This window comes from Carassius gibelio, chromosome A4, assembly GCF_023724105.1.
Source record: "Carassius gibelio isolate Cgi1373 ecotype wild population from Czech Republic chromosome A4, carGib1.2-hapl.c, whole genome shotgun sequence".
Classification (NCBI taxonomy): Eukaryota; Metazoa; Chordata; class Actinopteri; order Cypriniformes; family Cyprinidae; genus Carassius; species Carassius gibelio.
Window position 1 is genome coordinate 13,003,173 of NC_068374.1, and position 27,044 is coordinate 13,030,216.

General features: G+C 39.6%; 2 protein-coding genes across 4 annotated transcripts in view; both read right to left on the bottom strand.

Moving 5' to 3' along the window:
• Positions 1-27,044, bottom strand: part of LOC127969170 (GTPase IMAP family member 8-like) — a 451,440-nt gene that overhangs the window by 188,208 nt on the left and 236,188 nt on the right. The window lies entirely within an intron of this gene.
• On the bottom strand, positions 10,018-27,034 carry LOC127969309 (gastrula zinc finger protein XlCGF57.1). 2 transcript variants are annotated; one of them, XM_052571174.1, is made up of 3 exons: positions 26,973-27,034; positions 21,700-22,103; positions 10,018-11,400 (listed from the first exon to the last, which is right to left on the bottom strand). In XM_052571174.1, exons 2-3 carry the CDS (start codon positions 22,034-22,036, stop codon positions 10,388-10,390), a joined length of 1,350 nt encoding a protein of 449 aa, XP_052427134.1. In that variant the 5' UTR covers positions 22,037-22,103; positions 26,973-27,034; the 3' UTR covers positions 10,018-10,387. The 2 variants fall into 2 exon arrangements, with proteins under 2 accessions (XP_052427134.1, XP_052427140.1); XM_052571180.1 differs by lacking the exon at positions 26,973-27,034 and adding an exon at positions 22,590-23,194.

Here is a 27,044-nt window from a genome sequence, read left to right on the forward strand (position 1 = left end):
TAGGTTGTAGTCTTAGAACATGGTGGAACTGGAGACTAAGGCCGTTGACACACTGGCTACGTGGTGTGAGCGTGGCGTTTCTGCTTCGCGTTTTCTGTGTCTTTACACACCAGAATCGTGCCTGACGCAGCGCTGGTGCACTGCTGCTTTGGGTGATATAGAGGGAGGCCGCCGATAGACCAGGATCTTGTTTTCACGGCAAAATTTACATTTACATTTAATCATTTAGCAGACGCTTTTATCCAAAGCGACTTACAAGTGAGAACAATAGACGGAGTCAGGTCAACAAGAGAACAACAACAGTATACAAGTGCCATGACAAGTCTCAGTCTAGTATAGAACGCATAGCCAGGTTTTTATTTTTTATTAAATGAAAAGACAAGAAAAGGAAAAGTGCTGGTGTTAGTTGGTTAAGTGCAGGCGAAAAAGATGAGTCTTTAGATGTTTCTTGAAAATGAGCTGTACGAATTGAGATTGGGAGGTCATTCCACCAGCTGGGCACAGTCCAGAAAAAGGTCCTGAGAGTCCAGAGAGTGATTTTGAACTTTTTTGGGATGGCACCACAAGGCGTCGTTCACTTGCAGAGCGCAAACTTCTGGAGGGCACATAAGATTTAACTAGTGAGTTAAGGTATGTTGGTGCCGTGCCAGTGGTCGTCTTGTAGGCAAGCATCAGTACCTTGAATTTGATGCGAGCGGCTACTGGTAGCCAGTGTAACCTAATGAGGAGAGGAGTAACATGAGCTTTTTTGGCTCATTGAAGACAACCCTCGCTGCTGCATTCTGGATCATTTGCAGAGGCTTGACAGTACATGCAGGAAGAGCCAGGAGAGCATTACAATAGTCCAGTCTGGAGAGAACAAGAGCTTGGACAAGTTGGGTTGCTTGCTCTGACAGGAAGGGTCTAATCTTCCTAATGTTGTATAAGGCAAACCTGCAGGACCGGGTCGTTGTAGCAATGTGGTCTGTGAAGCTTAACTGATGATCCATCACAACTCCTAGGTTTCTGGCTGTCCTCGAAGGAGTTATGGTTGACGAGCCCAGCTGTATAGAGAAGTTGTGATGAAGCGATGGGTTAGCTGGAATCACCAGGAGTTCTGTCTTCGTAAGGTTAAGCTGAAGGTGATGGTCATTCATCCAGCTAGAAATGTCATTTGGACAAGTGGCAACAATTTCAACTTTTTTTTTTTACACACCTACAACTTCATGTTAAGCATAAATACAAAGCCTACTGATAAAAGGACACCGTCAACAGTATTGATGGCAAAATAGACTGTGTTTGACAGGTGAAATATTGGAAAAAATCATTAATTTTTTTTAATTACATTTCTCTGAATCTGAATCATCCTATAGACTTTCAAACATCAAAATTTAATAAATGAATATACATTTGTGTACAAAATTACATATAAACATATTTTCCCACTCTATGTTGCCTGAAAACGCTTCCAACATGCTTGCGTGTCGCGTGAAAAATAGGCGTCGGTTCTATTTCTAGCATGCATGCGTTTTCCACCTGACACACGTGTCTCACACAGGCAGTCTGCAAGCTCTAACCTGTTGACATGGGAGCCGAATTAAAAATGGACACACCATGCAGCTGAGACGCTTGCACCACTTATCCAGTGTGTCGCCGGCCTAAGGCCTAAGGCCCAATCCCAATTCAAATTCTATTTTATACCCCTTCCCCTCCGTCTACTCCTTCCCCTTGTCCCTTGAAACCGAGTGTCAAGGGGTAAGGGTGAAAATAGTCCCCTAAGGATTTGGACACCACTACTATGCCGTCACATGTCATCATTCATCATTCATCATCTAACTCTCACAATACACACATATACTGGTGTGCTGCTGGTGTGCATTAGAGCCTTTAATTATCGTTCTGTATTAATGAGCTGCTTGCTAACACACACACACACACACACACATTTCGGAAAACGCACAGCTCACACATCCAGGAAAAAATAAACTTGTCAACGCTGCCCCACGACTTTTAGTAAATACAGTTTAAATACTGAATCGCTACATATTTTTTTCCAGCGACGAGAGGATACAATCGCTGTTTTTAAGTAAACTCACTCTAAAAAGAGAAACGCACAGACGCGAATACAAGCAACCTCCATTTCTCTCTCTCTCTCTAATAGGCAATATTTGAGAAAATGGTTTTGCAATTTCTAATTATTAGGGGGATTAGTCTACGGCAGTTATCGCCCTGATCAGACATATGCTGTGGCACTATCATGCAGTCTGTAATGATATATGATATTCTTTTGAGTAACATGACCGTTAATATGAACTCACAATTGATTGTAACATAAATAAAAAATGATAAATTTTTGTTAAAATCTTTATTTATGCCAAAATAGCTTACATTTATGTGTCTTTTTGTTCGCTGTAGCAGCCATGTTGCCAGGATAGTTCATACCCCTTAGTTTGAAGTGTGGTCCCAAAAAAATCTATGTTTGAAGGGCTATCTGGCCCTTCCCCTACCCCTCCAACCAAAAGAGAATCGAGACACCCCTACCCCTTCACGTGAACACGCGAAACGGAAGGGTAGGTGAAAGGGCAAGAGCTAAGGGGTAGAATTGGGATTGGGCCTAAATAGTTCCTGATGGTTTCACACATTTACCTTTATTCTTCTGCAGTTAGCGTGTCTCTTTTCTTCTACACCTGTTTTTTTCTGACCCTGCTGACCCAATGAGCATTTAACTATCCAGTAGTCACATCTTAACTTTGCAATTTCTAATTTTGCATTAGTATTGTATCCTTTTCAAGGTGAATATTCTCACTCCATAGGATTGGTCCTGCCATGGTCACAGAACACAGAAAATTTTTTTTTTTGAAACCATTTAACTGATATTATTAATCTGACAAAATGATTACATGTGTTTGATGATAAAACAGTCAATATGAGCATTTCTAATTCATGTGGAAGAAAACATTAGCCGCATTTCCACTGTCGGGCCAGTGCGAGCCAGGGTTTAAAGCGGGCAGGGCGGGGCTCATAGCCCCGGGCCAGGAGCACGAGGCCAGAATAGCGCAGGGTTTCCACAGTGGAGCTTGAAGCACCGCTGCACGTCACTAAAACACGCCCTTACACGCCTCTCAGAACAACGCCACGCAACCTCATCATTTCACCAACAAAGAGAAGTTATCAGAAAACTAAGAAATAAGTCACTGGAACATGCGCGATCACAAAACGAAGATGATAAAAGCGGTCATTTGTTTGCATGCTTTGTTATATATTCAAATTCAAAAGCATTGATGTTTTAACTATAGAATAAGTGATACATTGATCATATTGTTTTAATTTATCAGGACTCAAAATAATTCACACATAAATACACTTATTTCTATTTTATTTATTTATTTTTAACGCTCATGAAAATAGCCTGCTTATTCAGTCGAGTCTGTTTCTGTTTATTAGCCACAGCCGTCATATTTAGAATGAAGCTCCCGAACAAAAAACATTATTAGGCTATATTCTTTTATGATAGGCAACGTGAGAAAAACTCTCGAGACGAGGCTTGTGACAGATAATATAAGTTACTTAATAAATACACGATTGTGATAGAGAATAAGAAGCTGACGTCTAATTTCTTCAAGCGGTCATATTTTAAAATGTTTACTATGGTAACATGTTTAGCGTGCATATCTTTTTCATCACTTATAAATATTTCTGCCTTGTTTAGTGATTATAATCCACATCAGATCAAGTTATTTCAAACACTCACTGCTGACTGAAAGAGAGTTTTGAGCTCGACTTATTTTAAAAAAAGTGTTCAATGCTGATGTTAAAGCGGTTATCTTTTTTAAATGATCCTCAGCGCAGACTCTCTATTTTTATAAAAGCTCCCAAACAAAAAGCATTATTATATTTTGATGATATGCAACGTGGAGCTAAACTCACGAAACGACAGATAAAATGTTACTTAATAAATGTGATAGAGAATAAGAAGCTGAGGTCTGATTTATCCAAGCGGTCATTTTTAACATGTTTACTATAACGTTAATGTTTGGTGTGCATAATCTTTTACATCGCTTATAAATATTTCTGCCTTGTTTAATGATTATAATCCACATCGGATCAAGTTATTTCAAACACTTGCTGCTTACTATGAGTGAGTTTTAAGCTCAACTTATTTTAAAACGTCTTTAATGCTGGTGTTAAAGCTGTTATCTTTCTGAAATGATCCGCGCTGACGCTCTCCAGACGCTGAGAAACTCCGCCTTTGTTCATAACCCCTCCTCTAGCCCCAGCTGGCCCGCTTTGGCCCAAGGATTTCGTCGGGCCGAAAAACCCTGGCCGTTGGCCCCGAGGAAGCCCCGACGAGGCACGATCAAGCCCCGGAAGTGACAGTGGAAACGCGACTGGCCCTGGCACGCACTAGCACGCCCGGTCCTAGCTCGATAGTGGAAACACGGCTATTGTGGCTCCAGGACAGGCTACTATGAAGAGGGGCCCTTGGGTCTGCTATCGCCAAAGGACCAATATGTTCCAAAAGTACACAGTTATAGATTTTTTTTTGTTTGTTTGGAAATTTCTATTTCTATTTTTATATATAGTTAAATTCATTACAGTACAAAACATTTTCTTCATACCATCAATTTTTTTTTCAATGCAATGTTAATCTTGTAGACATTACAAAACAAATAAAGCCTAAAGATCTACCATAGATGAAACCAAGGTATGTATAATTAAAATATAAAGTAATTGTGAGTCTTATTATTAATATTATTTTCTAAATTAAGTTACATGTAATATAAAAGTACATATATGATGATGTTTCTGCAATAAATCCAGCTCCGGCTCTCTGACGTGCCGTCTATACATCAGTCCAATTTTGTTCACTTAATTACGTTCTAGGTTACAAATATATTTGATCAAAAATATTTTCTTAGAAGGGCCATTGATTCATTTAATTTAATTTAATTTAGTTTTGCCTCTTTGAAAATCATTTAGTTCAAAAGTAAATCATGTACATTGACATATTCAGTCACATGCTGAAACATTTCAGAGAGTTATATATTTTAATATATATATATTAACCAACAAATGTCAACCTTGTTTTGTTCAATGGCAGGTTATACACCAATGTAAAAGGTACATGCATACATAATACCAGTTTTTATGAAGCAAGTCCATATGAAAACAATTCTAGCTAATCTTTTTATGGTCATCTTTTTTTATAAAACCCAAAAGCAATGAGCAAAACAAGGAGGGGTTGCAGTGATTTACACCAGTTTGGTTTAATTTAACCCTTGTGGATTGTTCAAATTCACTACCCTTTCGAGTTGTTCGTGGATGAAAACATCCACTTAATTAAACTGCTGTAAAAATGTATCAGATTCACATATTTTTTTCAATTTCTTTTGCATAAATCTGTTAATCAACAGTCCTGATCAAAACTACTAAATGTTTAAAAAAAAAAATTTAACTCTTTAATTGCCAAGTTCATAAATGGGGTCACTGATTTGGGGGGAAAAACACACAAAATGACTTATTTTCAATATAAAAGTAATTGTGGCTGGATTTTTTTTTTTTTTTTTACTTTTTATAACAGTCTTTGGGCATGTCAAAGATTAGTAGCAACATTGGCTTTGATGCATTTTTAGTTTTTGTGCAGCATTAGATTAACATTTTTTCTCCCTAATTAGTTGTTGGTGGCCATGACACCATATAATCATGCATTCTTGATTGTTTGTGGTTTTCCCTTTTGGGAAGAGGTAAAATTTGTTAATTTTACAGTTGATCACTAGGTGGGACCATTAACCCTTTAGATAGGCCTGTGCAAAAAAAAAAAAAGGCTTAGTTTCTGGCTTGTATATGGAGTTATATGGAGTATAACAGCAAATTATAGTGTTTGTGTGTGTGAGAGATTCTTGATTGTTGGTGGTTTTCCCTGTTGGGAAGAGGTAACATTTGTTATTTTTACAGTTGATCACTAGGTGGTACCATTAACCCTTTGGATAGGCCTGTGCAAAAAAAGCTTAGTTTCTGTCTTGTATATGAAGCTAAATGGAGTATAACAGCATATTATATTGTGTGTGTATGTGTGTGTGTTTGAGAAAGAGAGACAGAGTGTGTGAGAGAGACCTTTGCGCACTTACCTTGATGTATTTCAGAAAATCAAAATGTACACATCAGCTCTCAGAACTACATGGAGTAAACAAAAGTGTATTTATGCACCTGTTGCCTTTTAAAGGTGGTGAAAGTATTCGGTTGTTAAGTGATGACGTAAGAAGCGCTGTTTCCGGGTCCAGGCCTCAACTCGCTTCACTTGAGAATATGACCTCAGCAGCCGTTTATGAGCATTGTTTATTCATATTGATAATTTAAGCTAAACGCTTTCAAACTTACTATATACACTACAGTCTCTGTTCTCAAAGTGTCCCAAACACAAATAATTTTTATATATATTTTTTTATATTTATATTTTCTTTGTCTGGCTATCTGGGACTTCGGTATGGAGTTAAAGGTTAAGATAATAACTTTTTCGCTAGTATTCTATCACATTGTGAGTTTATATTAGCACCTTTTGTTGTTTTCTCGTGGTAACTGATAGAGCGTTTGGACACGGAAGCGCTGCTACGTGACGTCAGACTTAACAAGCGAATAGATTAAACAAAAGCAAAGTACATGTATTTAAACACTTGCATGGCATTGTGCTGGTCATTTAATGGCGAGAAGAGCAGCAAGCAACTTGTACCAAAGTTTTAGAAATGATTATGCAGCTTGACCCCTCCAGCGAGCTGCAGCTTATTTGAAGTTGGGATTGCATTTTGGTTCAAAATACATTATGTTCATAAATTTAATGCAAAGTTGATTTTTTTTACTGGATTTTAAGGTTTTAAACTGGCTTTACCATCAAGAAAAGACGAGCATTTCACATATAGGCCATCTGTACTTTTCACCATCAAAAGGCAGCATGTGCATAAACACACTTCTTTTTTTATTGTTTACTCCATGTAGTTCTGAGAGCATGAGGTGCATATTTGGATTTTTCCGTTACTGTACATCAAGGTAAGTGCACAAAAGGTCTCTCTCACACCCTTCTCTTTCTCTCTCTCTCTCTCTCTCTCTCTCACACACACACACACACTATAATTTGCTATTATACTCCATATAACTCCATATACAAGCCAGAATCTAAGCCTTTTTTTTGCACATGCCTATCTAAAGGGTAAATGGTCCCACCTAGTGATCAACTGTAAAAAATAAAAAATGTTACCTCTTCCCAACAGGGAAAACCACCAACAATCAAGAGTCTCACACACACACAAAAAACTATAATTTGCTGTTATACTCCATATAACTCCATATACGAGCCAGAAACTAAGCCTTTTTTGCACAGGCCTATCTAAAAGGTTAATGGTCCCACCTAGTGATCAACTGTAAAAAAAAAGTTTTTTTACCTCTTCCCAAAAGGGAAAACCACAAACAATCAAGAATGCATGATTTTATGGTGTCATGGCTTTGCAATAAAAAAATGTCGTTATAATGGAGGTCAATGGGGCGAAAACAGCCACCAACAACAAATTAGGGAGAAAAAATTTAAATCTCATTCTGCACAAAAACTAACAATGCATCAAAGCCAATTTTGTTACTAATCTTTGACATGCCCAAGATTGTGATAAAAGGTAAAAAAATATCCAGTCCACAATCACTTTTTATATTGAAAATATGTAATTTTGTGTTTTTTTTCCCCAAATCAGTGACATCATTTATGAACTTTGTAATTAAAAAGTTAAAATCTTGGAATTTTTTTAAACATTTGGTAGTTTTGATCAGGACTGAGGTTGATTAATAGAGTTATGCAAAAAAAATCTGGTACATTTTTACAGCAGTTTAATTTAGTGGATTTTTTCATCCACTAACAACTCGAAAGGGTAGTGAATTTGCCCACAGTGTACCATTGAGTTTTTGAAAAAAAAATTCCCAAAATATGGGTCAAAATAAGATTTGTCACCAAAAATCATTCCATTAACTCAAACACAGAGAAAGTTGTGGCCAAAATAAGACTCAACTTTACCCCCTAGTGGACGAAAACGTCCCCAACAACGCACAAGGGTTAAAAGTAAAGCATTTAACAGTGATTTAACACTGTTACCAAGTTAAGGACAACACCATCAGTGTGTTTATAAGTAGATGGCACTATCAGTGCTAATTTATTAATTTATAATGTTAATTCACTATCTCCCCACCAACAAGCAAACTGTTGCTGCCATTGGGCACTAAATTGTGGTATTGGTTACTACTGAGAGACATTTGTGAATCAATCTAACGGCCATCAGGAAGAAAAGGAAGGACTTTCTTCTTGATGTTCCGCTTTCTCCAGCTGGGCTTTTTGGCACTTCCGTTGAGGCGTCAGTTCAGGGAGACGAAGGTGCATTCAGCTGCTTTCAGTGCATTCACCCAGTGCTAAAGCTTTTTGAAGGCAGCATACATGTTTCCTTCGCTTCCTTTGATATCCCACAATATTGTGCATTCCATTCGGTGACAGTCTGAAATCTGAAAGTTTTTGATCAACGTTTTGAGATCCTTAGGATATAGCTATCTGAGGATAGCTGTATTCTAGCTCAACAGCTACTCCCCTTACTTGGGCTTTAAAGGTCCCCTTCTTCGTGATTCCATGTTTTAAACTCTAGTTAGTGTGTAATGTTGTTGTTAGAGTATAAATAATATCTGTAAAATACTAAAGCTCAAAGTTCAATGTCAAGCGAGATATTTGATTTAACAGAATTTGCCTACAAAAAACGACCCGTTTGGACTACATCCCTCTAGTTCCTGCAGTGAAGAGCGTCACTAAACCAGTTTTTTGACTAACCTCCGCCCACATGAATACACAAAAAAGGGGGTGTGGCCTTGTTGCGCTCCGACGGAGAAGAAGGAAGAGCTGTGTTTGTGTTTGTCGCCATGTCCCAGGGATGCTGTGAGATTAATGGTTACAATTTATGTTTAACTCGGTTCCGGAAAAATTAGAATCCACATGTAAAACTATGTGTAGCACATTTTGCTGAGGACAGCTTGCTGAGGACAACTTTCTCAATCAGTTTGATGCCGGATTCGCACAAACATTATTCTTGAAAGATGGAGCAGTTCCCTCTTTGTCTGGAGAAGGTGTTGTTTATGGACCACAACCGGTAAGTGTATTTTATTATTTAAGTTGGTGCGTTTAACAGTTTCTGTAACTTATTACACAAAGGGCAACGCTGTTTAGCTTTGTTAACTAGATGTTAGGGCTGTGCAAAAAAATGAATGCGATGTTCATGCGCATCTCGTCAGTAAAAACACTCCTGTCATTATAAGTACATCTCCAGCACGTGCGTTCTAGTGCAGTCGCATTTGCAGGAGGTCAGCCTGCTCTAAGCTGGTGTCGAATCACAACACAGGAACCGCTGGCCCAATCAGAACTTGTTACGTATTTCTGAAGGAGGGACTTTATAGAATAAGGAAGTCATCAGCCCGTTTTTATGACAGTGACAACAGCGGTATACAGATAGCTGAATTGTGTGAAAAATACTGTTTTTTTTTACACGCGAAACATGAACACGTTATATTGCACACTGTAAACACAATCAAAGCTCCAAAAAAGTCCGTAAAACGGGACCTTTAAATAGCATTCTCTTTGAGCTCTCATCTAGAGTTTTTTTTTTTTAGTTCAGTGGTCTTAATTAGCCTCTTCAGTGGTCTTGTGAATTCAGAATAGTTTTGCTCACATTGCATAGCTATCTGAGGATGATTTGGGGTTGGGCCTAAATAATTCGGCGTGCCTCACAGTCGCTGCTTAGAAGCGCAACATTGTAAAGGGTCCGTCTGAAACAGTGTCGTGCAGCATACCGTTCGTTCGTAAATACATCGGTATGCTGGTATATAAAAAATTTAAATCGAAAATATACACCGGTTTTCGGTATGAACCGGTATACCGCCCAGCACTACTGTATATATACACAGATCCCTGAACAAAGTACATTTCTGCAGTTGTTATTATGTTTAAATGAAAACGAAAGGAGGCAGTGGTATTTGATATCCTATTTAGTTTTATTGTAAATATACAGTGAGGAAAATTGCAGTAGCCAAGGCGAGCTGACTGATGTTATCAAGCACGGTGCTGTTTGCAGGTTTGCATGGTTGCCGACACTACACTCCCGAGTCAAATGCACAGTCTGAACCAACGAGGATGAACGTACTGCTCTGTACTGATTGAATTATTTCAGGTCCTCTTTCATCATATCGACATTTCATTTGAATCAAGCTCAATTGACTGATTGAGGTGTTTACATGACAGCTTTTCAGATTATTATTGGATTATTTGGGAAAACATGGGTAATGATGGCACACCTCTCTCCAGATATTTCATGATTGTTAAGGTTTTTCCTGTCTGAGAAAATCATTCCATACTGACACCATCTAAAACACTTCTCTTAAAGTGAATCTTCATATGTTCATTAAGGGTTACTTTTCGTCCGAAACTCTTTCCACACTGATCACAAGTGAACGGCTTCTCTCCAGTGTGAATGAACATGTGATTCTTAAGAGATCCTTTTCGTGTAAAGCTCTTCCCACACAATTTGCAGGTGTGAGGGTTTTCTCCAGTATGAATTATCATGTGGGAATCAAAGGATGCTTTATGTCTGAAACACTTTCCACACTGAGAGCATGTGTAAGGCTTCTCTCCAGTGTGAATTCTCATGTGTTTTATGATGTTCCACTTTTTAGTGAAACATTTTCCACACTGTTTGCAGATGTAAGGCTTCTCTCCAGAGTGAATTCTCATGTGGCTCATAAGGTTCGCTTTTTGACTGAAACACTTTCCACACTGTTGGCATATGTAGGGTTGCTCTCCAGTGTGAGTTCTCATGTGGTCCTTAAGGATTTTTTTCCCATTGAAACCCTTTCCACACTGTTGGCATGTGTAAGGTTTCTCTCCAGTGTGAATTCTCACATGGTCGTTAAGGATTTTTTTCCCACTGAAACCCTTTCCACACTGTTGGCATGTGTAAGGTTTCTCTCTAGTGTGAATTCTCATGTGGCTTGTAAGGTTTCCTGTGTGACTGAAACTCCTTCCACACTGAGGACAGGTGTAAGGCTTCTCTCCAGTGTGAATTCTCATGTGAATTTTAAGGTTACCTGAGAGACTGAAACTCTTTCCACACTGAGGGCAGGTGAAAGGCTTTTCTCCAGTGTGAACCCTCATGTGGTCATTAAGGTTTTTTTTCTCTCTGAAACTCTTTCCACACTGATGGCAGGTTTTAGATTTGGTCTTCTGGGCTCTTTTTTGTGAGGACATTTTTACAGTCTTTCCAGTTTTTTTTGCAGTTATGAAATCAGAAAGTTCCTTATTCTGATCCTTCTCTTCGCTTTCATTCAGTTCTTTTCTCTCCTCTTTTGGTACCATTTTGTCTACAGTGGAAAAAAAGGAAATACATGTTAACCTAGTAGGAGACAGTAACATACTGTTTTTCATGAAAATTGTACATTACTGTAAAAAAACAAAAACAATATATTCTGGGAATTGTTTGCCCTAACTGGTTCCTGGGAATTGTTTGCACTAGAGTCCTGCACGGGTTCGGGTACCCACGAGTGACCCGCAAATTTGGCTGAAACGGGTGAAAAATATCCAACTGTGTCAGATACGGGTGCGGGTCGTGTCGGACACAGGGGAAACACGGGTCTAAACATGGGTTCAAAACAGTCACGTGCAAACGTAAAAATACGCCTACTTTCCACTTTAAAAATATCACAACCGTGCGAACAGCTGTGAGTCATTAGTTAACAGATGTAAAAGACCAGCCAGCTTTTTTACTTTGTTTTTTTTTTACACACACACACACACATATATATATATATATATATATATATATATATATATATATATACATGCAGAATCTGAAACAATAAAATGTGTTTGATTTAAGCCTATTTCAAAATTTGTGTCATAAAATTATATAAAGGTGTTTAAACAATACACTTCCACTTGCATGTATTTGACAATCGGAATATCAGATATTTAATTCCATAGCTAACACATTTGTGAATATGGGCCTAATCTAGGCTATCCAGGGGTGTTTTTTTTTTTTTTTTATTGCATCTGAAAATGACTTTGTGCAGCTCATTCACATGTGCGGTCTAGCACAGATCCGCCTCTCGCGATGCTCAGCTGTGAACGATTTAAAAATGGGTGCGTTCGACACAAAAAATATTTAACTTTTAGGTAGCAAAATATTTTTTTGTAATTCTGTCAATTACACTAAGGTTATTACATTGTCTGCTATATATTTGCTTAAATATGACCTTTTGTCAAAGCTCCGGTTGACTGCTCACTGACAACATCAGCTGTTCCTCCATGTTGAATGAGTGGCTCCTAGCAGGCTCCTGGTTGGTTAATGCGGCGCGAATTGATGCCAAAGTTCACATTTTTCAACTCGGGCAGCAGACACGAATTCGCGTCCAACGCTAAATGCACAAAAACACGAAACTCTCAATTCGCATCTTCCACACCGCGCTAAACGCCTCATTCACGCCGCGAGGCCTCCAGATGCGGGGAAGTCGTGGCCTAATGGTTAGACGGTTGGACTCCCAATCGAAGGGATGTGAGTTCTAGTCTCGGGCCGGACGGAATTGTAGGTGGGGGTAGTGCATGATCAGCTCTCTCTCCACCTTCAATACCACGACTTAGGTGCCCTTGAGCAAGGCATCGAACCCCCAACTGCTCCACGGGCGCCGCAGCATAAATGGCTGCCCACTGCTCCGGGTGTGTGCTCACAGTGTGTGTGTGTTCACTGCTCTGTGTGTGTGCATTTCGGATGGGTTAAATGCAGAGCACAAATTCTGAGTATGGGTCACCATACTTGGCTGAATGTCACTTTCACTTTTTCACTAAACGTGCCTTTGCATTGACTTAACATTGAAATCATTTGCGCCAGATGCTCTATTAACGTTTGGTGTGAACACAGCATTATGACTGAAAAAGCTAAAAGGCAAAAAGCTAAATTTGTTTTTATCATGAGTTTTTACATCCTTACTGGTGTCCTGACCAATTAGACATTATTTTAGCTGGGGTGAGACTATGGCTGCATTTACATTCTTGATGCCCAAATCTGATTTTCTGACTATATACGATTTTTTTTGACTACCCGCTTAAATCATTTTGTAAAAGTGTCCCGTATCCGATTTTTGCATTTACACTATTCACTGCTGAAACTACCAAACGTAGAGGTTCTAACCCGGGAGAGGAAGTAAAAAAGCACAAAATACAATGGATGCAGATGCAAATAAAATTATACATTGATTTGCTTTCCACAATATTTTGAAAAGTCAACCAAAAAAGTCAGCAAAACATTGGTCTCTTACAGTGAAAAAAAAAAAAAAAAAAGAGGAGCCTTGTTAGAGCCTAGGTGAATTTTGCTATAATAAGTCATGTGATCTCAGTTGGTGGTGTCCACCTGAGTTGATGTCACTTTTTTAATAACGAACCACTCGCATTTACTGGGGAATATAATTTTTTTCTGCTTACATGGCACACGCAAATGCAAGTATCCGATTTATATCCGATTTATTACCACATATGAATGAGGCCTGAATCCGATCTGAGAACATTGGAATCCATGCAGTTTTTTCCTGCTTACACGTTCACCGGTCATATCCGATCTGTGCCACATGAGAGGGAAAAATTGGAATTGGGTCACTTGAACCATGCAGTGTAAATGGGGCGTAAGTTTCTGCTCTCAATACGTGAATCACATGTTAGCTTATTAGTCACATGATCTGAATTTTACCGCTCTTGCAGAGTATGATTTAGACATGATTTCTATAATCAAGTAGAACATACTAGGTGTTGTAGCCAATTTTGATGTGTTATGTTTTTTGTTGGTGGTAAGTTGCATGGGGGTGACGTTCTTCCACCTGCACACTAGGGGGCATAGGCATGGCATTATGCTAGTTGTGGAGGCTATATGATTAAGACACAGGTGAGCCAGCAGGACGATCAGGAGAAGCCACATAGTTTTTCAACCGTGCATGCGTGCAGGTGGTTTGATCATGTTCAGCTATTGGCACTATGTTTAATGTTGTATATGGATGAGCTCAATTGACATCAGTAATGCAAGCAGCAGTGTTTGTAAGTAATTATATTCTTCATTGAATAAAGTGTTAATCGAGTGCCATGGGAGACCTGATTTCTTGCACCATTACGCGTTGGAGACGACTTCAAATTCCCTCAAATGTTTTTTTTTGTGGTACGATCGCCATTACATTAAGTTGAAAAACTTCGCTTCAATGGACGGATAGCGCGGATGTTGGAGGGCAGAAGCACAGCACTCCAGCTGATTCTAATGATTGAACACCGACAGGTGAAATTGGACGCTGAGAAATGAAAGTGGCTAAAAACAACGCTGGAGAATAACGGTAGGATTGTTTTGGAATTGTTATAAGTTGTGTGGAAGAGAGTGGACTTCTCACAATCAGGATATAGGTAAATTCTGTCTCAATTCTAAAATAAAGTCTTTGGCAGCTTGTCTAATCATCATAATGAGTAACGTGGACTTGAATGCACCTGTCAATCAAGGTGAAACGGAGAATGAACTTGGTAAAAGACCAGTTAAACTCACTGTTAAAGCTTTGGAAGAAAAAATAATATTACATCAAAAGGAAAGGAACCTTAGGATAAAAAAACTGTATAAACTAAGAAAGGAAGTTGAGCAATGGATGCTTTCAAAACCCAATGTGTCTGAGGTACAGATGACATATGATACCTTTTTAAAATTGAGTGTGGAAACAACAGAGTTGCATGAATCATTGAAACCTTTGTTACCAAGTGAGGAAATGTCAAAACAAAATAAATGGTTTGAAATCGAAATGAACAGTAATACAGAAATGATAAAAAGAATTGAAGGGTGGTTGCTTGACTTCAAGGAGCAATGCAAGGGTGATGAAAATGATGGTGGTGATGATGTTGTTGATGGTGAGGTTGATAACGCTGTGCAACATACAACTGTGATCACTGATGAGATCGGTCCAAATGACAGTATTTCTAATGTTAATGAAAAACGGTGTACATCAGCTTCTTGCTCCAGCCATAGGTCTTTAAGGTCATCAACCTCCTCTGCGTACCTTAAAGCAGAGGCTGAAAGAGCCGCTCTTATTGCTAGGGCAGCTACCCTAAAAGAAAAGCATGAACTGGAGGTACAGGAGGAACAAATTAGACAAAAGAAGGAGGTGCTTGAATTGCAAAGTCAAATTGCTGCTCACACAGCGAAGGTTACGGTGCTTAAGTACAGAGGTTCTGATGTGCAAAGCTCCAGTGCACATTCTGATGGAATGAATTCATATCTGAAAAGGTCAGAGTACAAATCCTCTCTTAGATCCTCTGCTATGGAATTTGTTCCACAAAGTTCAAGCTATCATTTCAATCATCCACCAAAAGGAGGCAGTAAAGCCTCAGTGTCAATGGAAACATGTCTCAAGGATTCAAGCCATCAGTTAAATTATCCACCAAAAGGAGGCACTAAAGCCACAGTGTCAACTAAGGCACGATCTAAAGAAACCAGTTTTCAACAAGGTGGAACACAGGTTCATGCTCTGCTTCATAAACCTCAACAAACCAATCACACCACATATCATACACCGGAAACGGCTATGCTTTCCACGCAGGAGTCCATGCAGCGTGATGGTTTAGTGCAAACCAACGTGGAACAACAAAATTTTCTCACTATTATGCAAAGGCAAAACGACATCACTGCTTTGCTAGTACAGCAGCAGTCTTCACTATCATTACCCCCAAGGGATATACCAACCTTCGATGGAGATCCTCTCGAGTACAGAGCATTCATTAGAGCATTTGAAAATGGAGTAGAAGGAAAGGCTGCTAGCAATCAAGATTGCTTGTACTTTTTAGAGCAGTATACCAAAGGACAACCTAAGGAGCTGGTCAAGGGCTGTCAACACATGCCACCTGAAAGGGGGTATCAAAGAGCTAAGACACTTCTTCAGAAATGCTTTGGAAATGAACAAAGAATTGCCACAGCTTACATGGAGAAAGCTCTGGGATGGTCACCAGTGAAAGCAGAAGATGTCAAGGGCTTGCAAGCCTTTGTTTTGTTTCTACGGGTTTGTTGTAATGCAATGGAGGACATTAGCTACATGACAGAGATGAATATGCCATCCAATATGCGTGCTATAATTTTGAAGCTACCATATAAACTGAGGGAAAGGTGGAGAAACACTGCTTATGACTTGCAGGAGAGGCACTGTCGTCAAGCAGGTTTCAGTGACATTGTCAGTTTTCTTGAGAGGCAAGTATCTATTGCCTCTGATCCACTCTTTGGAAATATTCAGGATGCATCCATCTTACCATCAAAATATCATGTTGGCCATAAAGTTCCCCATGTTCGCTTCAAGGGAAGGGGAAGCAGTTTTGCTACCTCTGTGGAAGCTGTTACTACTGGAAACACACATCCAGTCTTAGAAGAGAAAAATTTAACCAAGTCAACAAAGGTGACGTGTCTGCTGTGTGAGGAGGGTCACAGATTGGAGTGTTGCCCCAGACTAGAAAATAAGCTGCACAGAGAGAAAATAGATTTTCTAAAGGTGAAAGGTGTTTGTTTTGGGTGTTTGACTGTTGGACACATGAGCAAAGACTGTCATAAACGTCTATCTTGCAAGTTGTGTAACCTGAAACATCCTACCTGCCTCCATATTCATTCAAAGGAAAAGGAAATCAAATTAGAGGACACACACCAAGAAACAAGTCATGTAGTTTCTCCTAAGACTTGTGGCCATATAGGGGCCGGTGTGCAAGACTGTGTTTTGCCAATTGTGCCTGTACAAATCAAGGCTGTAAAAGGTAGTAAGGTGCTGAAAACCTATGCATTTTTAGATCCAGGCAGCACAGCCACCTTCTGCTCTGAGCGACTCATGAGGGAACTAAAGGTGAGAGGAAAAAATGCCAAGATCCTGTTGAGAACCATGAGTCAAGAAAAGTTTGTCGACAGTCATATCATCTCAGGACTGGAAGTATCTGCACTCAATAGTAATACTTTCTTTGAATTGCCTGATGTATTTACACAATATGTGATGCCTGTGACTCGTGATAACATTCCACGACAGTGTGCCTGGCCACATTTACACTCTGTGGAAATTCCTGTCATCAATGCGGATGTGGATCTATTGATTGGAACCAACGTTTCAAAAGTAATGGAACCATGGCAAGTGGTAAACAGCAAGGATGGAGGACCTTATGCTGTCAGAACCCTATTGGGATGGGTTATTAATGGACCACTAAGAGGAGGCAATGAGACTGGAAGTAGCTACCCTACCAGTACAGTCAATCGAATATCTATTGCTAACATAGAGGAACTGTTGGTGAAGCAATATAACCATGACTTTAATGAGAAATTAACAGAGGAAAAGCCAGAAATGTCTAGAGAAGATGTCAAGTTTATGGAGATCATGAACAGTTCAGTTGAACTCTGCAATGGTCATTACTGCATGAGATTACCTTTCAGGGAGGAAAATGTTATCATGCCCAACAACCGTCATGTTGCTGAACAAAGGGCCCTCTGTTTGAAAAGGAAATTAATGAAAAATGCTACCTTTAAAGAAGAATATACTCACTTTGTGAGTGATGTCATAAATAAAGGATATGCAGAAAAGGTGCCAGAAAATCAAAGGAAAGGAAAAGAAGGAAAAGTCTGGTACGTCCCGCATCATGGCGTGTACCATGCAAAAAAGGGAACGTTGCGGGTAGTATTTGACTGTGGTGCAAGCTTTAAGGGGATGTCGCTCAACAGTCAGCTACTTCAGGGACCTGATTTGACAAATTCATTGCTTGGAGTTCTGATTAGGTTTCGTCAAGAAGTTGTAGCAGTGATGGCTGATATACAGGCGATGTATCATCAAGTTAAAGTGACAAAACAGGATGTTGATTTTCTTCGCTTCCTGTGGTGGCCAACTGGCGAATTAACACAACATCTTACTGAATATAGAATGATTGTTCATCTGTTCGGTGCAATATCATCACCCAGCTGTGCCAGTTTTGCCCTAAGAAAAACCGCTGAGGACAACAGGGCAAAGTTTCCAGTACACGTGACGGACACGATCAAGCACAATTTCTATGTGGATGACTGCTTGAAGTCCCTACCTTCAGAAGCAGAGGCCATAGCCCTGGTAAGAGATCTGACAACTGTATGCCAGTCAGGGGGGTTTCAGCTGGTGAAATGGATTAGCAACAGCAGGTCAGTGTTGGAATCTATTGATGTGGAAAAAAGAGCTAAAGAAGTGAAACAATTGAATCTCGACAGAGATAATCTCCCTGTCGAGAGAACACTTGGACTGCAATGGTGTGCAGAAACTGACACCTTTAGGTTCAAAATGGCAGTCCAGGAAAGACCACTGACAAGACGAGGTATCTTGTCTGTAATAAGCTCCGTGTACGATCCCATTGGATTTTTAGCACCCTTTGCTTTACCTGCCAAGTTGATGCTGCAAAATCTCTGTAGGTTGAACTGTGGTTGGGATGATCACATTTCCCCAAACTGCCAACTACAGTGGGTAGGGTGGCTAGAAGATTTAAGAAAGCTTAGTACATTTAGCATACCAAGATGCATTAAGCCAAAAGATTTTGGACCGCTTACCAGTGCCCAATTACATCACTTCTCTGATGCCAGCGAGGACGGATATGGTACAGTATCATACCTGAGGATGCAGAATGACAAGAAGAAAATTCATCTTGCCTTTATTCTAGGAAAAGCAAGAGTTGCTCCATTAAAGAAAGTGACAATCCCAAGGATGGAACTAACTGCTGCTGTGCTTGCAGTTCGAATTGATAGGATGTTGAAAACAGAATTGCAGCTGGAGTTGGAGAATTCTACTTTTTGGAGCGACAGCACAACTGTACTGAAGTACATTAGGAATGAAACAAAGCGTTTTCATACCTTTGTGGCCAATAGGATCTCAACAATAAGAGAAACCACTGCTGTTTCACAGTGGAGGTATGTTGATACAAAGCAGAATCCTGCTGATGAGGCTTCACGTGGGGTAAAAATTGAGTACCTGCTCACAGGCAGCAGATGGATCCATGGCCCAGATTTTCTTCTAAAGAATGAAAGGGAATGGCCTGTTAACATTGTGGATTCTGTCTCTGTCAGCAGTGATGACCCAGAGGTCAAAAGAGAGGCTACAGTTAATGCTGTAGTCATTAAAGATGTCCTAAATGTAACAAACACTGTCAACACAGATGCACAGAATTCAACAAATCAGTTGATAAATTATTTCTCTTCATGGAAAAGGCTAAAGATTTCAGCTGCTTGTTTTCTACAGGTGAGAAAGATGTTGCTGCTGTTAAGTCAGAAGAGAAGAGAAATACAAGCTTCTGTGTCCAGCAGTGGACTTGATATAATTCAACAAAAGAACAAAGTGGAAAAGGAGATGCAAATATTCAGAACCACACTGACTGGTCAAATCATGTCCCCTGAAAATCTTGAAACCTCTGAAAATGCCATCATTCGATACTGTCAATTAGACCGGTTCAATGAGGAAATAACTGTTTTGAAAGAGGGAACATCTGGAGTGAAGAAAAGCAGTCATATTTACAAACTTGATCCAGTATTAGAAAAGGGGCTCTTGAGAGTGGGTGGAAGGCTCAGTAGAGCAGCAATGCCTGAGGGCATGAAACATCCAGTCATTTTAGCTAAAGACCAACATATCTCCGCTCTCATTCTTCGCCACATTCATGAGCAGTTAGGACATTGTGGAAGAAATCACCTGCTTTCTCGACTTCGTCAGCGGTATTGGATTACCAGTGCAAATGCTGCTGCTAGAAAGATTATTTCATCTTGCGTCATTTGTAGACGCTTTAGAGGGAGGCTGGGTGAACAAAAGATGGCAGATTTGCCAAAAGACAGAATTCAACCTGACCTCCCACCATTCACAAGTGTGGGTGTTGACTACTTCGGGCCTTTTGAAGTGAAGAGAGGCCGCAGCTTTATAAAGCGCTATGGTGTTATCTTTACCTGCATGGCCAGTAGGGCAGTGCATTTGGAAATGGCATATTCATTGGATACCAGTTCTTGTATCAATGCACTGCGCAGATTCATATCTAGAAGAGGCCAGGTATCGCACATCAGATCAGATAATGGAACTAATTTTGTTGGTACAGAACGTGAGCTAAGAGAGGCTCTGTCTGCTCTTAATCATCAAAAAATTCAAAAGGCATTACTTCAGTCAGGAGTGAAATGGAGCTTCAACACTCCTACTGCATCACATCATGGTGGAACATGGGAACGAATCATTCGTATGGTCAGACAGGTGCTGAACTCAGTCCTTCATCAGCAAAGTATGGATGATGAGGGATTACAGACTCTTTTATGTGAGGTGGAAGCCATATTGAATGACCGTCCAATCACTAAATTGTCAAATGATCCTAATGATCTGGAACCCTTGACCCCAAATCACATCCTCTTGTTGAAAGGCAAACCTGCACTCCCACCTGGGCTTTTTGAGAAGAGTGATTTATACACAAAACGACGTTGGAGGCAAGTTCAGTTCTTATCGGATCTCTTCTGGCACAGATGGATCCGGGAGTACTTACCTCTGTTACAGGAACGACAACGGTGGTCTAAGGACAAGAGAAGCTTCATCATTGGAGACATAGTCATTGTGGCAGACTCTACTGCCCCTCGTGGATCCTGGATGTTAGGGAAAGTACTGCAGACCTTTCCTGACCCACGGGGACTTGTGCGGTCTGTTAAAGTTCAGACCAAATGCAACATTCTGGAGAGACCAGTCACAAAGATTTGTCTTCTGCAAGAAGCGGGATAAAGATTGATGTATACATGGACATTATGAACTAAAAGCCCATATGTGCATGATGGATATTTTATTGGCTCCATTGTTTGTATGGTGTTTAATTGTTACATTATTATAGAGTAACAATCAGGGGCCGGTGTGTTGTAGCCAATTTTGATGTGTTATGTTTTTTGTTGGTGGTAAGTTGCATGGGGGTGACGTTCTTCCACCTGCACACTAGGGGGCATAGGCATGGCATTATGCTAGTTGTGGAGGCTATATGATTAAGACACAGGTGAGCCAGCAGGACGATCAGGAGAAGCCACATAGTTTTTCAACCGTGCATGCGTGCAGGTGGTTTGATCATGTTCAGCTATTGGCACTATGTTTAATGTTGTATATGGATGAGCTCAATTGACATCAGTAATGCAAGCAGCAGTGTTTGTAAGTAATTATATTCTTCATTGAATAAAGTGTTAATCGAGTGCCATGGGAGACCTGATTTCTTGCACCATTACGCGTTGGAGACGACTTCAAATTCCCTCAAATGTTTTTTTTTGTGGTACGATCGCCATTACACTAGGTTTATTATACAAATTAATTATTTGATTTAGACAAATTCTGTATTACTTTTCATAATTTAACATGCGTCATGTCATAATAACAAATGCCCAACTTCTAAGTAAAATCTTTTCAGCTGCACTTGAAGGCAGAGTTGTAGTATTTTTCTGGTCATGTGATCTCATGTCATGTGACATGCCTGTTCATATGATGTGACTCAATCCATGGAAAATAAAAATTAATTAGGACACTCCTATATTATTCTTTAAAAAACAGAATTCAATCATGTAGAACTGGACAAGCCAAAAATATTTTAATGACAAAATGAGTGAGTTCAGCTTTGAGAAAAAAACTAACCTATTTGTTCCTCGGTATCTTCATGTTTGACTCTGAAAGTTTCTTCATTACTCCTGTCTTCACTCTCCCTTTTTATAAGCACCATGTCTGTTTGTGCCTCAGTATCTTCATGTTTGATTCTGAATGTTTCTTCAGTCCTCGTGTCTTGACTCTCCTCTTTAATGAACACCATCACTATTTGTTCCTCAGTATCTTCATGTTTGACTCTGAATGTTTCTTCATTACTCATGTCTTCACTCTCCTCTTTAAGAAGCACCATCTCTGTTTGTTCCTCATGTTTAACTCTGAATGCTTTTTCAATCCTTATGTCTTCACTCTCCTCTTTAATAAATTCCATCTTTATGGTGCCACATGGATCTCAGCAGCTTCAGCGGGAGTTTTTCTGTGTGTTTTGACACTTTGTCCTGTTTAAGATGAGAATAATTAACAATTTACACCTCGCACTCGCTCCGAGTGGGCCTCGAATCTGGGTCACCAGCATGGGAGGCAAATGCACTAACAAGGAGGCTAAATGACTGCAGCCACTAGTGTCTCTCACTAGTGCATCTCTTGAGATCGGGGAGTGAGGTTTACCTGCACAGCAGTACTCGCTGGCCTCCGTTACACTAACTCCCCCAAATCTCACTCCCATCCGGGTCACGGCACCAATGTAACCCCTCTCTCCCGGGTCCTCTCCGCCACACCTCGCACTCGCTCCGATTGGGCCTCGAACCCGGGTCTCCAGCATGGGAGGCAAATTGTAAGTGCGAGTGCGAGGTGCGGCGGTGAGGACACGGGAGAGAGGGGTTACATTGGTGCCGTCACCTAGATTTGAACCGGTTTGCTGCGGTTTAGGGGGCTGAGTGTAATGGAGGCCAGCAAGTAGTGCTGTGCAGGTAAACCTCACTCACCGATCTCAAGAGACACGTTAGTGGCTGCAGTCATTTAGCCTCCTTGTTAGTGCGTCCGCCTCCCATGCCGGAGACCCGGGTTCGAGGCCCACTTGGACCGAGTGCGAGGTGTGGCGGTGAGGACCTGGGAGAGAGGGGTTACATATAGTTATAATTCTTTTGAAATATCGGTTTACTTTATAATTTTTTTGTGTATTGTTTTATTGTATTTAAATGTTCTGTTCTTGTTGATATAAGAAAAAAAGTTATTTCAGTATTGTGATAATACCATGATAAAAAGCTTTAGCAATTATCGTAACATGAAAATTTGATACAGTCACATGCCTATCCAGGAATTTTTTTTTATATATTTTTGATTGTATTTGTCTGAAAAAAGAAAGTCATATAGGATGACTTTGAGGGTGAATAAATCGTGGGGTAAATTAGTGCTACAAATTAATGAAATAAATCAAAGAGACGTCTCTTTAGGAATTTAGTATTGATTTGTAGATTACATTTAATGTATTTAACTTTCATGACAACTTTTACAAATAGCAAATGTTTTAATTATTCTTGTTTGTGTTGTTTTGATCAAGTAGGTGTCATAATCGTGCAATAACAATATGCGCTGTTCATAGACAGATGATTTATGCTGCAGATCTTTCACAAAACAAATGAGCATTGATAAAAACACACATACAGTCATGCCCACCACTATTGGCACCCTTGGCAAATATGATCAAATAAGGTTGTGAAAATTCAGCTGTGTTGTTAATCCTTTTGATCTTTTATTTAAAAAATTCACAAAAATGTATCATTTCATTGGATAATAAGAATTTAAAACGTTTTTCTATAATACTCGTTGGACACAATTATTGGCACCCTTTTATTCAATACTTTTTGAAACCTCCATTTGCCAGTTTAACAGCTCTAAATTTTCTCCTATAATACCTGATGAGGTTAGAGAACACCTCACAAGAGATCACGAGACCATTCCTTCATCCAGAATCAGTCCAAAAACTTTAGATTCCCAGCTCCATGTTGATGTGTCTCCTCTTTAGTTCACTCTTCTCATTTTTCGTAGGGTTAAGGTTTTTTTCTCTGTGTTCACCAAACCCATCTTGAGTGTTTGCTGCTAAAAAGCTCATTTTTTAGTTTCATCTGATCATAGAAGCCAGTCCCATTTAAAATTCCAATCATGGCTCATAACTGAATATGCTTTAGTTTGTTTTTGAATGAGCTAGGATCATTTTTCTTGTAGCCCTCCCAAACAACATGTGGTGATGTAGGTTCTGTTTGACATTTTTTTTAAAGGTTTTCTAAACCAGAGACTCAACTATTTTCTGCAATTCTCCAGCTGTGACCCTTGGAGAGTCTTTAGCCACTCAAACTCTCCTCCTCACCATGCATTCGGACGATATAGGCACACGACCTCTTCCAGGCAGTTTTGAAACATTTTCTGTTGGTGGGAAATTCTTAATTATTGTCCTGATGGTGGAAATGGGAATTGTAACTGCTCTAGCTCGTCTTAAAGCCACTTCACCGATTTGTGAAGCCCCAATATCTTTTGCTGCACATTAGAAATATATTCTTTGGTTTTTCTCAGTGTGATGGATGATTAAGGGAATTTGGGCTTTATTTTCCCTCCTCTTTATATTTCTGTGAAACAGGAAGCAATGGCTGGATAATTTCATGTTTATAATCATGCTGGAGTGCTCAAAATTGTGAATATGAATAGGAATATACTTCAGAGACATTTTACTCATAGGAATTTCTAGGGGTGCCGATAATTGTGTCCAACGAGTATTTGAGAAAAACATTATTTTTATAATGATATTTGCCCTCCGTTTTAAATTCTTAAGGATACAATTTTGTGAATTTTTTAAACAAAAAATCTAAAGGATTAACAATGCACATGAATTTTCACAGCCTTTTTTGATCATATTTGCCAAGGGTGCCAATATTTGTGGGCATGACTGTAAATTCAAACAGCGATCTTTTAATTAAAGCAAACCTACCATAAATACATTACGTTAAATTGTACAGTCCGTTACAAATTATGTTATCAAATAAAGTTAATAAAACAAGCTTTATAATAAATCTCTGTGCGTCTTGTTTGATAGTCAGAAACTTTGATCTTACATAACAGTCTGAACAAAACCAGCTCTTCGAAAATGTAAAGTATTGCATATTTGAGTGGTTTGTGTTTGAAAGAAGACATTTCCCAATGGACTGATTAACCTGACGCTGATCTGCTTAATCAACAGATCTGAATAAACCAATCTCTGCGTTGTATCTTGAATTTCCACACAGAGGTAGCAAAAATGTAGGGAGTATGTTTCCCCATGTCTTTGATATACCAGTATCCGCTGTTAAATTTGAAAATCATTAATAGGGCTTGGGCGTCGTGATGTCATTACTTGGCGTGGCCGCCACGTTGACAGCCTCCTTTACTCCTACTCAGGCTACTACGCAGTGTTTAGACATACTCCCTCTTATCCATGTGTCTTAATTTGATTAATTAAAAATCTATTTCAACCATGGTAAACCGCTGCTGTATTGTGGGGTGTAATAGCACAACATTTAATCGCCATGGGGAAAATAAAATGAGAATGGATTAACTTTACACCGCTTTCCTGCTTGGAGGTGCGACCACGGAGAACATAACATCTGAATATTAATTTATATAGCTTAAATCAACATTGTTAAGCGATTTGTGAAGCTAGGTCTAACGTGACTTTAGTTACAGATTGGCGTGAAATCGTGCTCACAACAACCACGCTATCTTAAAAAGCCCAACATCACGCTAAGGTTGCTTTCAAGTAAGCAAAACGATGCTTTGAAAACAGCTGTTTCGCTGGAAGGGCAAGGAGTAGCAACAGGACAACAACACAGAGACTTGACAGGTCCGATAGAAGAGCTAACAGGATATTTTACAGGAAAATACCCATCCATTTGTGAACTGTACATGAGACTTGACTTGTAGCTTCGGAACTATTCTGAAGTGTAGTCGCTCACAAAACAAACAAGGTAGCCGAAGATATCTGTAATGCAAAAGTGCAGCAGCAAGTCTCCGTCGGTACTCCACTATTTGTTGGGAATTTCATATGGTTCCAAACCGTTAATAGTGCCGATTTTGTCCACATACCGGTCCCTGGCATATTTAGCGTATTCCTATAAATCCCACAACATTTTCGCGATTTTAACTTCTTTTTTTCTTTCTCTCTACTCATCTCTTCTCGTTCAACTTGCAGTATATTTACATTCACGAGGTTAGCAACAGGGCCGTCACGCCCCAGAATGCAACTCGGCGCCCAAGCCCTATAGACCAACGCTACTTTTGCGTCATCGAAGGTTAACGCCCCTTTTTAGTGGAAAACAAACGGATTCCCCTGACACAGAACTCGCTCTAATTTCTTGATAGCAAAAATGGCACAAACATACACACTCTCTTTGCCGCCCGAGGATCGTGAGAGGTATTTAAAGAAGCTACTGGATACGGTGTTTACAGAGGTTTCCTTTTGAAATTGTCGAAAACTGGATTAATAACCCCACGCAGTGGCCAAATATGGACATCTAACATTACCATTATCTCGTGGAATTACCAAGTAGACTATTTTTGTCATTAACACACTCACAGTATGATAAACTAGACGATGAGGCCATGTCAAGATGAGTCGGTGGCTTACTTGGATCATATTTCACTTGATTTAAGCTATTGACAGTTTTTTTGAAGTTAGAAATACGAAGCTGCTAGTAGCTACGTGATTAACGTTAGCTCTCATTAGGCATGCTACCTTGGCTGTTAACTGATTTTAAGTTTGAAATATTCGCAGACTAGTACTAAACAATATAACTATTATACAATATATGTTTGTAATCGTGTCTGACAGGCCTGTACACATCAGAAACAATGAAAAACAAAAGATCCCTGAGCAAGTTTTGTATCAGGAATCCGTTTGTTTACCCCCCAAAAGGGGCGTTACCCTTCGATGACGCAAAAGTAGCGTTGGTCTATTATATACATCTAGCCAAGTTTCTTATGTAGGCTTCCCTTACAGTAAATGCGAGCGTCGCAAGACCGGAAGTATGCACACACTCTAGCTCACCGGTGCCATCTTGTGCACCGGGCCCAGTTTCGAAAAGCCCCAGTATCTCTCATAACTAACGTTACTCGCCAGTGACTGAATTCGTGTTTATGATGAACTGGTTCACGATGTATGGAGCGAAATAAGAACGCACCCTTTACTGTTCTTCATAAGTGGACGCGCTTTACATGCACAAAATATCATTTATTAAGTTCGAAAAAAAGATTTATGTTGCATTATTCATTTTAAAGTGATCGTAAAAACAACTAAATATACCGAATGGTTAATATGTATTTAAAGTCTTAAAAACACAAACCTGTCTTCATCCGAATCACAACAGATGCAGGAGCGCGGCGCAGCCCTCTGACGTCACTCCACAAAACCTAAT